At 47.6% G+C, this 11,621-nt stretch overlaps 1 protein-coding gene across 1 annotated transcript; it reads left to right on the forward strand.

Annotated features, from left to right (window-relative positions):
• The first annotated feature begins 336 nt into the window (after window positions 1-336).
• Window positions 337-4,426, forward strand: LOC123092177 (tubby-like F-box protein 6). Its single transcript, XM_044513860.1, has 6 exons — window positions 337-1,232; window positions 1,791-1,878; window positions 1,971-2,100; window positions 2,585-2,764; window positions 3,092-3,560; window positions 4,100-4,426. Exons 1-5 carry the CDS (start codon window positions 879-881, stop codon window positions 3,552-3,554), a joined length of 1,215 nt encoding a protein of 404 aa, XP_044369795.1. The 5' UTR covers window positions 337-878; the 3' UTR covers window positions 3,555-3,560; window positions 4,100-4,426.
• The last annotated feature ends 7,195 nt before the right edge of the window (window positions 4,427-11,621 follow it).

Genomic DNA, 11,621 nt, shown 5'->3' on the forward strand with positions numbered 1-11,621 from the left:
TCCCAGTGGCCTTTGTCATGTGAAGGTCAAGGGGGAGTCAAGCGTGAAACCCCCAGCTCCAAGCCCAAAGCCGATGAGGGGCAAAGGACAGAAGAGATGAATGATGCAGCGGGTGGCCATCCTGAAATCTGCCTTGCATTGACACCGGGACCGGGTGGGTCAGTGTGTCTTGTAAAGAATAAGCGCACATTAATTAGTTTGATTAACGGAGTAGTAGCAAGTACTCCTAATTGGGATGAGTGAGTGGATGGTGGTTGAGTGAATGGACGCCCACTCGAAGGAACCCTGATCCAGCAGGAGCAGCTCTCAAACTCCATCCCATTACCCCACGCCATTATATAAGGACGCAATTAGGAGCGTCTCACCACCACCACCACCTATATCTATCTATCGCCATTCGCCCCACCACCTAAAAATTCCCCGGGCACCTACCCTTCCTCAATCCTCATCCCAATCCACAAAACAAAAAACTTTCGTTTCTCTATTCGAATCTTGCTTCTTCTTCTTCTTGTTCTTTTTCTTCTTCTTCCCGTCATCTCCATAAAACCAAGAAAAGAATCTCTGCGAAATTGCAGCGCCCTTCATTATTCGAGGTTGGTCTGCTTCATGCTTGCTTGCTATCCCTATCTATCGGCTTTTCTCTTGGGTGGGTTGAGTGCGTTCCTTGGGCTGGCTGGATTTATTCTGGGATCCCGGGGATACATTGCCTCCTCCTTGCACCTTGCACCATAGCTTCTTTGCCTGCTCCTCATGCGCTCCGTTCGGTTAATCCAAAGATTCGCCATTTCTCTTTGCTCCTACATGTGAGATTCCTTTCTTTCCGGTTCAAGCTTGGCATTCGAATTCCTCATTTCTTGAGCGGTGTCGGAGTAAGGGGAATGTCTTTCCGGAGCCTAATTCAGGACATGAAGGACGAGTTCGGCAATATCTCGCGCCACGGTCTGCGCTCCTCCCGCTCGCACCGCGCCGCCGCCGGGGCCGGGGCCCCGCGGGGGGCCTCCGTCGGGCTGGGGTTGGCAGACGCGCTGGAAGGGACCTGCTGGGCGCAGCTGCCTCCGGAGCTCCTGCGGGAGGTGCTGGTCAGGATCGAGGACTCCCAGGGCTGCTGGCCCTCCCGCCGGGACGTGGTGGCATGCGCCGGCGTCTGCCGGGCATGGAGGGGCATCATGAAGGAGGTCGTGCGCGTCCCGGAGGCGTCCGCCAAGCTCACCTTCCCTATCTCGCTCAAGCAGGTTCGCGCTCCCCTCTTCATCACCCTCACTCAGTCATGCTACCAATTACGTACGTAGGTATACATTAATTGTGTCATAGCTTCATTGCCGTCGTGGTATTTAGACTAGTATAGTGAATTACCTTTGTATAGCGGGATGGTGATTGAATAAAATCGTCCTACTACACTATGTTGCTCAAGTCTTTGGGATTAAAGCAGCGAGCTATCTTTGTCATGGATGGTGCCAACCATCTGGTTTTCTTAAAGCCTTCTTGTATTGAAACTTGTAATGCTGGTTGGATGTCTTCCTGGTCATGACTTGACTAGAGAGGGTTGTTGGTAAACTAAATTTGCCATGATGAAGTGATGTATAAGGAAATCTGACAAGTAAGATGAGCAAGTGCCAACTTGATGTATGCTATGCAGGCCTTTTATCCGCGGAGTCCGATTAGCTTAGCTTTAGATTGCATTATCAATTGGCTTTTTTCGTGTGTGCTTCTAGTAAGAATTTATTCCACTTCCGTCTAATATTATCTCAATACTAAATTTTATTTGTACTAACTCCATAATTAATGTGCAGCCTGGCCCAAAGGATGGCACTCTCAAATGTTTCATAAGAAGAAACCGGACTACTCAGACGTATTATCTGTATATTGGACTCACAGAAGGTATCCTCCTTAATCATCCCCATTTTGCTGGGCGCAAGCAATGTAGTTATGCAGACTATAGTGGGTTCATGCTTACTACTTTTTGGTTGCAGCACTGGCTGATGATGGGAAGTTCTTGCTTGCTGCACGCAAATGCAGAAAGCCTACATACACAGACTACCTAATTTATCTTGATATGGGTGATATGTCAAAGGGAAGCAGCACCTATATTGGCAAGCTAAGGTGATGTTTTGAGATTTGAACTCCATTCGAAGCTATGATTTGTGCTATTTCCTTGATATTACGGGTAACCAAGATCCTTTAGTTCTATTGTAGGTTGTTTCAGCTAAATTCTAGTCTGCGTTGTTTCTTTCTTCTTTTGGAAAATCACCTTAAAGTCGTAAGAAAACAGAGTACTATTTGTTTTTCCATTTGTTGTCGTGTTAAGCTAATACTGAGCGTGAAATTGTAAAAAAAAGGTATTCTCTACTCTAGGTTCTACGCCCAGCCTCTGCATCGATTGATGCACATGGCCTAACAATGAGCATCAACTGGTCTTAGTTAGTAAGATGAACACTACATATTTTTATATTCGGATAATTTGCTTGTCAGGAGCATTCGATGGAAAGTTATTCTTGGCTTTATTGCTGTCTGAATTGTTTTCATGATTGATATCTAGTCCGGAATAACAACACAAAAATGACCTGGCCAACTGTTTCATGAACAGGTCGAACTTTCTGGGAACAAAGTTTACCGTCTATGATGCTCATCCACCGTATGATGGAGCTGTCGTCTCAAAAAGCCGGTCTGCTCGTGTGATTGGTTTGAACCAGGTCTCCCCAAGAGTTCCTGCTGGCAATTATCCAGTTTCACACATTTCTTATGAGTTGAATGTTTTGGGCTCCAGGTATGGCTATTCACACTGTTGTTCTGCTGTCTTAATTAGATCTATGTTATCGTTTTGGTATAAATATATATAACACCTGATAGTAGCAAACTCACAGTATGTTATCTAATTCTGAGTGGTTAGAATATTGGTTGTGATTATTGCAGCTGATTTTATTGGTCCGTATAAGCAAATTAGATTAAATTGACAAGGGCATGAACATAAAAACTACTCTATGTAACCCTTTAGATGTTAATTGACACTGCATGGTAACATTACTGTATCAAATTCCTCGTACACGTGTGATGGAAGGATATCACTCATTGTCCTGTTGCATACCTGCTGCAGAGGTCCAAGAAGGATGAACTGTGTTATGAGTTCTATCCCTGCATCAGCAGTTGAAGAGGGAGGCAAAGCTCCAACACAAACTGAATTTCCTCTTGGTAACCTCGACTCCTTCCCGTCGATTCCATTCTTCAGATCAAAATCCGCTCGGATAGACAGTGCACTCACTCAGGCTCAGGACGAAGAGAAGCTGGTGCTGAAGAACAAGTCTCCTCGGTGGCATGAGCAGCTGCAATGTTGGTGCCTCAATTTCCGTGGGCGGGTGACGGTTGCGTCAGTTAAGAACTTTCAGCTGGTGGCTTCAGATGAGAATGGAGCAGCTGGTCAGGAGCATGACAAGGTGATTCTGCAGTTTGGAAAGATAGGCAAAGACTTGTTCACCATGGACTACCGCTACCCGATATCAGCATTTCAATCATTTGCAATATGTCTGAGCAGTTTTGATACCAAAATTGCTTGTGAATGAGACAAGGTAGTTATTTCTTTCCCTTTTTCCGTGTTAATAGTTCTAGTAGTAGCTAAATTCTGATCATGGTTGATTACTGTGCTAGATATACTCGCATTAGAGTGACTTGTATCCACATGTTGATCGACCGACATTATGTATTAAACCGCTTCATATTGGCTCCTTAGATTCCAGAGACAGTAGGATGGTGAGAGTTGGACAAGATCCAGCATTTTGATTGGCTGTTGGCTGTTGGCGTTGGGGTCTCTAACCTGCATGTGTCTGCTGCCTATATTATCCAATTCCAACCGATCTTGTAGAAAAATAATATCCAGTTCCAGCTGGGCTCTCCTGTTGACAGGGTTAGGTCCAAATTAGATGCTGACAGTTGACGCGTGCGTGTTTGCCATCGTCTAATATAATAATTAAAAACATGCTGTGTAAGCTAGTGTAGCATGCAGTTTCTTATGTTAAACTTGTGTGGTTAACCCAAGTGTGGTTGTTAGTTTTCATTTGGATGAAGAAATCCTTGGGCCTCATGCATGCATGTATGTATGTACCTGCAGGTGCTGGGGAAAATCTTGGCAGCTGGAAGGAGGGAGGAAAACTGAAGCACAAGTATTGGGTAGACCGTCGCCTCAAGTTTGTCCAGTGGTGTATATATATAATATAATATATAGCTATCTCTCTATCTAGTTTATTTTCCTAAAACCTAGACTCTGTATATCTATCCCCACTTCACAGTGATGCAGACTTGTTTGTGTGGCATTGCCAAACCTGATGAGTTTATTTATGTACTCCATCCACATGGAAGGAGCAACGTTGCAACTCCGCAGGTCCGGAGGGAGGGATAGCCGTATTATTATTTTATAAAACATAACGGTTCTTCTTCAGTTTATGCATGTCACAAAGTAAAGTCGTGTGGGCTTGGGCATTTTTGATCTGGGGAGCCGTCCGACAATTTTTTTTTAAAAAAAAAATTACTTTTCAACCGGTTAGCCCCAACTTTTTTTTGAGAAGGAGGATGAACCCAGCCTCTGCATCAGAACTATGCATGCAGCCATATTATTAAGCAAAGTATGTAACAAAGTCTGATGTTAAAAAACGGCTCACCAACAGAGCATAACAAAAAGGAAAATAAAAGATGCCATTGGATCTTGCTCCTTCTCCCGTCTCGTCGCCATTAACCATAATCCTGCCCGCCAACATCGATCGGTTAACAAACCATGTTTGACCACCATGGCTTGCTTCACTTTCTACCTCACCTAAGCCCATTAACCCTTCAATACCACCCAAGCCGCCATAAATCCATCTTCGCTTCGAGGGCCTATGGATTTTCTTCCAACTTCTTCAATTTCTTATGCGGACGGCACATGCACCAAGAAGTCTCACGTCCCTCTGCCCAGTCGATTAACTAGACACGACTTCTCGTTAGGGTTACCTACTCCCGCCGCCGGGCATTGAAAAATCGTCCCCTACACCGCCAATCCCCCTCGTTCATGCCGGTGATCCCGCTCTGGCTGATCAAGGGGCGACCGTGCGTCTCCTCCTCGGCCTTGGTGGGTGTCGCTCGGTGAGGAAGTGGGGGCCTCGCGGAGTTAGGGTTTGGGAGATTGGATCGAGGACATGGCGACTACCAATCAGGGCGCTTCCGGATCAAAGGATAGTGAAGAACGATCTAGAGGCCATGATGGAATGCCTGGGACCGGAAGAAACTGATTTTGATGATGTCGTCTTTGAGGAACAAGATCAGCCACCGTCGGAGGCTACCCGCTGGCTTACTCTGATCAAATTGCATATTTAGAAAGAATATGGAGAGTTCTAGGTCTATAAACAGATGTGGATTGCCTGGGATCTGGTGCAAGAAGTAAAATTCAGAGCCCTTGGGGATGACTTATGCACAACTCAATTTTCGTGTCTAGGAGATTGGACTAAAGTGATGGAAGGGGGACCTTGGGCGTTGAGGGGATGCCCTGTGATCCTGGCTTCTTATGATGGGTTTGCACAACCATCCACGATAGAATTAACTGTTTTGAGATATGGTTCAACTTCACGATATGCCAAATGGTATGAGCTCCATGGTTAAACCCCTTGCAAAGAAACTATGGGAATTTGTGGCAGTTGATGAGGGTTCGAACTTCACTAGGAATTTTTACAAGGCAAAGATTAAGTTAGATGTCTGGAAGCCACTGAAGAATCACACTTCGATGGTAAAGGGCGGCGAGAGGCAAACATATGTGGTGAAGTATGAAAGACTACCCCATTGGTGTGCCTTGTGTGGCATGATCGATCACTTTCATACTGAACATGGTGATGGAGTTCACCCAAAGTCAGCACCGAGCTTCAAAGATATGCGAGCCACAGTGGGCTTCAGAGGTGGACACGGTAGAGGGGCTGGAAGGCGCTCAAACAGGGGGCATGGAGGTTTTGGCAGTCGCCGCTATGGTGCTACTTCTAGCTCCTTTGATCAGTTTTCATAAGATATGTAGAGTGAAAAGGATGGCAGTGAATATGCAGATGAATTAGATGAGGAGGAGTTGTTGAGGAGGCTTGAGTTAGTGGAGCAAAAAAAACGAAAAGCAGCCAAACCTAGTGTGCAAACAACAGCTGCCTTGGATCAGGAGATGCTTGATGCAAAAAAGGAAACAAGAGGTTCTGGCTCTCCCTCCTCCTAGTGAAAATAACCAGGCTGTGTTGTCTATGGTGGCTGCGGCTACATCTCCGAGTGATGCGGTAGCGCAAACACCAAAGAGGTACCCAAGAGGTCTAGAAGGAATGAAGGTAGTGCTCAATCTAGTCTGCCCTGGTTAGTCGTCAGTGACTTTAATGAGTGCATGTGAGACTTTAAACATTTTTCGCTATCGCCAAGACCTGCTAGACAAATGCAAGCGTTTCATGACTCTATGGAGATATGTGAGTTAGCTAACTTGGGCTTATCGGGGGTCCCACATACCTATGATAATAGGAGAAGTGGCGCGAGTAACGTGAAGGTACGTTTGGACATGACAGTTGCAACACCGTCTTGGCGCAATGTGTTTGAGCACTTGGAGGTCCAGCATCTGGTCTCGCCAGCCTCAGATAACATGGCCCTGCATGTGAAATGTGATATGTTAGAGGACGTGCATGTAAGAAAATAGTTTCGACAATACGAGTTGATGTGGAAAAGAGATCCAACACTGCAGGAAGTTATTACGCGCACATGGTCAGATGTTGGGCAGAAAGTGTGCCTTGGGGATGTGCATGCATCCCTAAGAGCAACCATGAACAAAATTTTCTCTTGGAGTAAAGAAATTTTCGACAATGTTTCAATGGAGATGGATAAATACAGAACACTGTTGGAGGAATTGATGTCTATGAACGCCGAAAGATGTGATATCAAGCGCCACTACTAGGAAAATGCTTATACAAAGGAGCTCACCAGTAGCGCTTTTCCAAGGAAAGCGCTGCTGCTACATAGCTGTAGCGCTTGGGCAGCAAGGGCGCTGCTACTATGGTCATAGCAGCAGCGCTGATCCTATAAAACCCGTGCGTGCATAGGATGAACAAATTAGTGTACAGGGAGGAGATTATGTGGTTGCAAAGATCCAGAATAGATGGCTGAAGGAGTGAGATCAGAACACAAAATTCTTTCATGCAAAATCAGTTTGGCGTGCTCGTAAAATAGAGTTAAGAAACTGGAGGATGAGCATGGTACTGTACTCACATGAGTAAAGAATATAAGGGGTGCGATGACTGCCTACTTCTAGAACCTTTTCATGGCCGACCCAACACTAGATCACACTACCATCACTGATTTATTTCACCCGGTTGTTACCCAATAAACTAATGATGTTTTGTGTGCGGACTTCTCAGATAAGGAGATAGCAGATGCACTCTTTCAGATCAGACCTTTGAAAGTGCCTGGTCTGGATGACTTTCCCGCTTACATTTTTCAAGGCAACTGGGCTACAGTAAAGGATGGTATTATTGTTGTGGCGAATTTTTTTTCCGAACTGGTACAATGCCTCCTAAAGTAAATGATACTGTAATAGTTATGATCCCTAAAGTAGATAATCCAGTGAAAGTTACGGATTTGCGTCCCATCATTTTATGCAACATTGTGTATAAAGTGGTTTCTAAATGTTTGGTAAACTGTTTGAGGCCTGTTTTGGATGATTTCATTTCTCCGACTCAAAGCGCATTTATTCCCGAGGATGATCACTGATAACGCCTTTGTAGCATTTGAATGCATTCATCATATCAAGCAAGAAAAAGATCCTACCATGAGTTTTTGTGCATATAAGCTAAATCTCTCAAAAGCTTATGTCAGGGTGGACTAGAACTACCTTAAGCAAGTGATGCAAAAGATTGGCTTTGCTCATCGATGGGTTGACTGGATAATGTCATGTCTGACCTCAGTGAGATACTCTGTAATATTTAATGGAGCTATGTTGGATTCTTCTGCACCGTCGCACAGTCTTCGGCAAGGTGATCCATTGTCCCTATACTTGTTCCTTTTTGTAGCTGATGGTCTCCCTGCTCTTATTAATAATGCTATTGGTATAAAGGATATTTCCCCATTGAAAATCTGGAGGAGGGATCTGGGAGTTTCACACTTATTATTTGCTGATGATACGCTATTGTTCTTCAAAGCCTGTGACACCAAAGAAAATTATATAAAAAATCTTCTAGATGTATATGCAAATGCCACAGGTCAATTTATAAACCCTTAAAAGTGCTCAATGATGGTCGGGACCTCGTGCCTAGAGCCAAACATGGGAAACTTGAAGAATGTGTTGCAGGTTGTCTCTTCAGGTTCGCACATGACCTGAGACGACCGTGGCGTGTGAGGTGGCGTGGGAGTCTTGTATGCTGCTGGAGTGTCCATGGAGGTCACTACGCCGCCCGTAAGCTTCATAGTTTCGTCCTTAGACATAACAGCAGCTGGATCTCTGCTCCTCACACTCCGGAAGATGCCGCTCGCATGGCTTGGATTGCCAGAGCGTCATGGATGTTATTCACCGCCTCCGCCTCCTCCGCGGCACCTCCACCATTGCCTATTACGTAGGCATCGGTAGCTTCAACATGGACGGAGGGACCGTCGTGGCACCCTTATTCTTGGGAGTCATGGCGATGAAGATGATGAAGAAGCTTATGCGCGGTCTACTAATTCAGGTTCGCGCAAGTGACCCCCTGCATGGTGTGCCAAAGATGTCGTGTGTACGAGCATCTGTGGGACCAACAAAGGTCCGTTTGCGGTTTGGGTGGGGAGATGAACGAGCATAAAGAGCGTAATTAGTAGAATGCACGAGGTTTATCCAAGTTCAGGCAATTTGAAGTGTAAAACACCTACTCCTGCTTTGATTGTATTATGTGGAGTTCAAGTGTAACCGTAGCTTGCCGGGAAGGTGCTCGGGAAGTTCACCTATGCATGTAATTGAACAAAGTGTCGACCTTTGTAAAGGTAACCATGGGCCTCCTTTTATAGATGAAGGGGCACTAAAAACACTTCTGTGATGATACATGTTTGTCATAATAGGTCACATTTTCTCTCATGCATGTACATCCATGACGATTTTATGACAGAATCAAGATGTCATACCGTGCTGTCGTAGAAGTGTTCCATGAAAATACTCAAATTATCATCACGGAAGTGTCCACTTCCATGACGATAATCGACGCGTCATGGAAGTGGTTTCGTCAAGGGTAACCGATGCATGGCATCCACTGTAACGGGTCGCCGTTAAGCTACCAGGTCCGGTTTTGGATCTGATAACCCGATAACATCCCGAACTAATGGCAATTTTCCACGTGTAAAATTATCATTGGCCAAAGGAACCACATGTCAGCTCCTCGCCACGACAGATGTCAGCCGTCCAATGCACATGAGGCACCTATGATACGTCGACACATGGCAAGCCCCAATAGTGGCCCGTTTAGGTTAAAAGGCCGGCCTGTCAAAATAAGCGGGCTGGCCCATTACTGGCCTATTTGCGTCTGGCCCATTCACAACCACATCCCATACAAGTTACACAAAATCGGCCCGTCAAAGGCCCATTATAGATTTGACAGCATCCTGGGCCATCGTCTGTTCCAGCACGTTAACAACCCCCTATGTCTTTGGGCTCAATTATGGCCCGAGTTTCTTTCGGCTTGTTAGCAGCCCATTAAAGAGATGTTCCAATATCCTTACAAGTACGTCTTAGGGCCTTTTGTCAGCCCATTCGGTACTTGAGCCAATTTCTAGCCCGTTTTGTCTTTCGGCCTGTTAACGGCCCGCACAACAGTTAGGCCTTTGATGGTCCCACCTGACTTTCGGTCCATTAGCGACCCACATTCTCCATGGCACAATTCCAGCCCGACCCGACTTTCGGCCTGTTAAAAGCCTGTGTTGCACACTGGACCCCTTTTGGCCCAAAACGCTTCAGGCCTCTTTATGGCCTGTCGGATTCCGGGCTCCACAGACCCAAGAAAGATTCGAACTCAGGGGCGTGTGTGAAGAACTCAACCTCTCTAGCAAATCGACTTGCTGCTCTCACGACCTAGCTCGATGAACATGAAGGAGATGGACACGGTAGTTTACCCAAGTTCGGGCCACCTTGTGGTGTAAAACCCTACTCCTGCTTTGTGGTGGATTAGCCTCGCGGGGGGCAGAGGATGAACTAGTATAAGGGGAAGAACAACCTCAGGAGGCTTGTTCTTGTGATGAGCTCTAGGGGTTTGGTCTCTCAAGGACTCGATCCCTTCTAAGGTGGTAGCTAGGCTATATTTATAGTGGCCTTGGTCCTCTTCCCTCAAAACTTGGGCGGGAAGGGATCCCACAACGACCCATTTTAAAAGAGGACAAATAGTACATCTGATCCTGACGAAAGGTGGTCTTCGCCTGCAAAGCTTCAGGCGGTCATGGTCTTGTTGCACACAAACGGCAACCTTTGGCTGATTCCTTGGGACTCTGCACCTGCGCTTGCCTCCTTAGCACCAAAGAGGAAACCTGTCGCTCTGCACCCGCTGGCGCGCGCCTGGCCTTGGTCTTCATGGCTGATGTCACCTTAGTCTCATGAGGTGAGGACTTGCATAGAAATCTCCGCTCCTCCGGAGGCCACCTGGGGAGGCCGCTCCTTCAGGAGGTCATGATGTCATCCGCCTCGCAAGGCTTGGCCCCTTATGAGGGTCTTGTCTTGTCGTGGTTGAAGATGGGCCATACCAGGCCGTCGATGGAGCCACGCCGTGGGCCGCAGGTAGGCAAGTCTGGGTACCCTGGTTCCCAAAATGCCGACAGAAGCCCCCGGGCCCAAGGCGCGCTCGCGCTTGGCTTCGAGGCAAAGCCAAAGGGCAAGTGCGGAGCACCGCACGTGCCAATCGCCTACAGACCGAGTTGACGCGTGGCTCTTGATGGGACATGGACGTCTCCGCTTCCCCATGCTGCCTCGGCAACCGTCCAACTTGACAACTGCCTGCTGCATGTAGAGAAAACCATCATCACTTGAGATCGTGGGAGGTCGACGATTTACCTCCCCTTGGCTATAAATGCAGGAGCGGGCGGAGCCCCCTACCCATTTCTGCCTTCTCGCTTCTTGCTTCTCCTTCTTCTTGCTCCAACGTCTTGCTAGCGCGCCCATGGCGGCGATCAGGAGGTTCACCGCAGAGAAGAAGGGGAAGGGCCCTCGGGTGGAACTCGAGCTGCTGCTGCCGACGAAAAGGCCGGATCACTCCCGGGGCAGCGCCGATGTGGCCGTGATGACGCGGCCTTGGCATGAACGGGCCCCGCCGGGCTTTACGATTCCCTTGTACGCCTGCGCGCAGGGTCCTGCGTATGGGAGCGACGACTGGCGTCTCGAGGAGCGGGGCCGTGGAGGAGGGCAAGCTGCAGCCAGGGGGCTTCCCCACTCATGGACTCACGCCGAAGGCACAACCCGCGAGTTCATGGTGTGGGCGGCAATGCTGCCGTGCACATGGATTCGCCTCCCGAGGCCCTTCGTGGGGGAGATACCACCGAGGGGGACCGTTGAGTTGTGGCTGCAACACGACGGATGCTGTGTCCACGTGGCGGAGGCGGAAGTCGAGGTCCTCGACGCCAGCCACGCCTCCATGACCTGGGGTGGGGTGCAA

This window comes from Triticum aestivum, chromosome 4B (genome assembly GCF_018294505.1).
Source record: "Triticum aestivum cultivar Chinese Spring chromosome 4B, IWGSC CS RefSeq v2.1, whole genome shotgun sequence".
NCBI lineage: Eukaryota > Viridiplantae > Streptophyta > Magnoliopsida > Poales > Poaceae > Triticum > Triticum aestivum.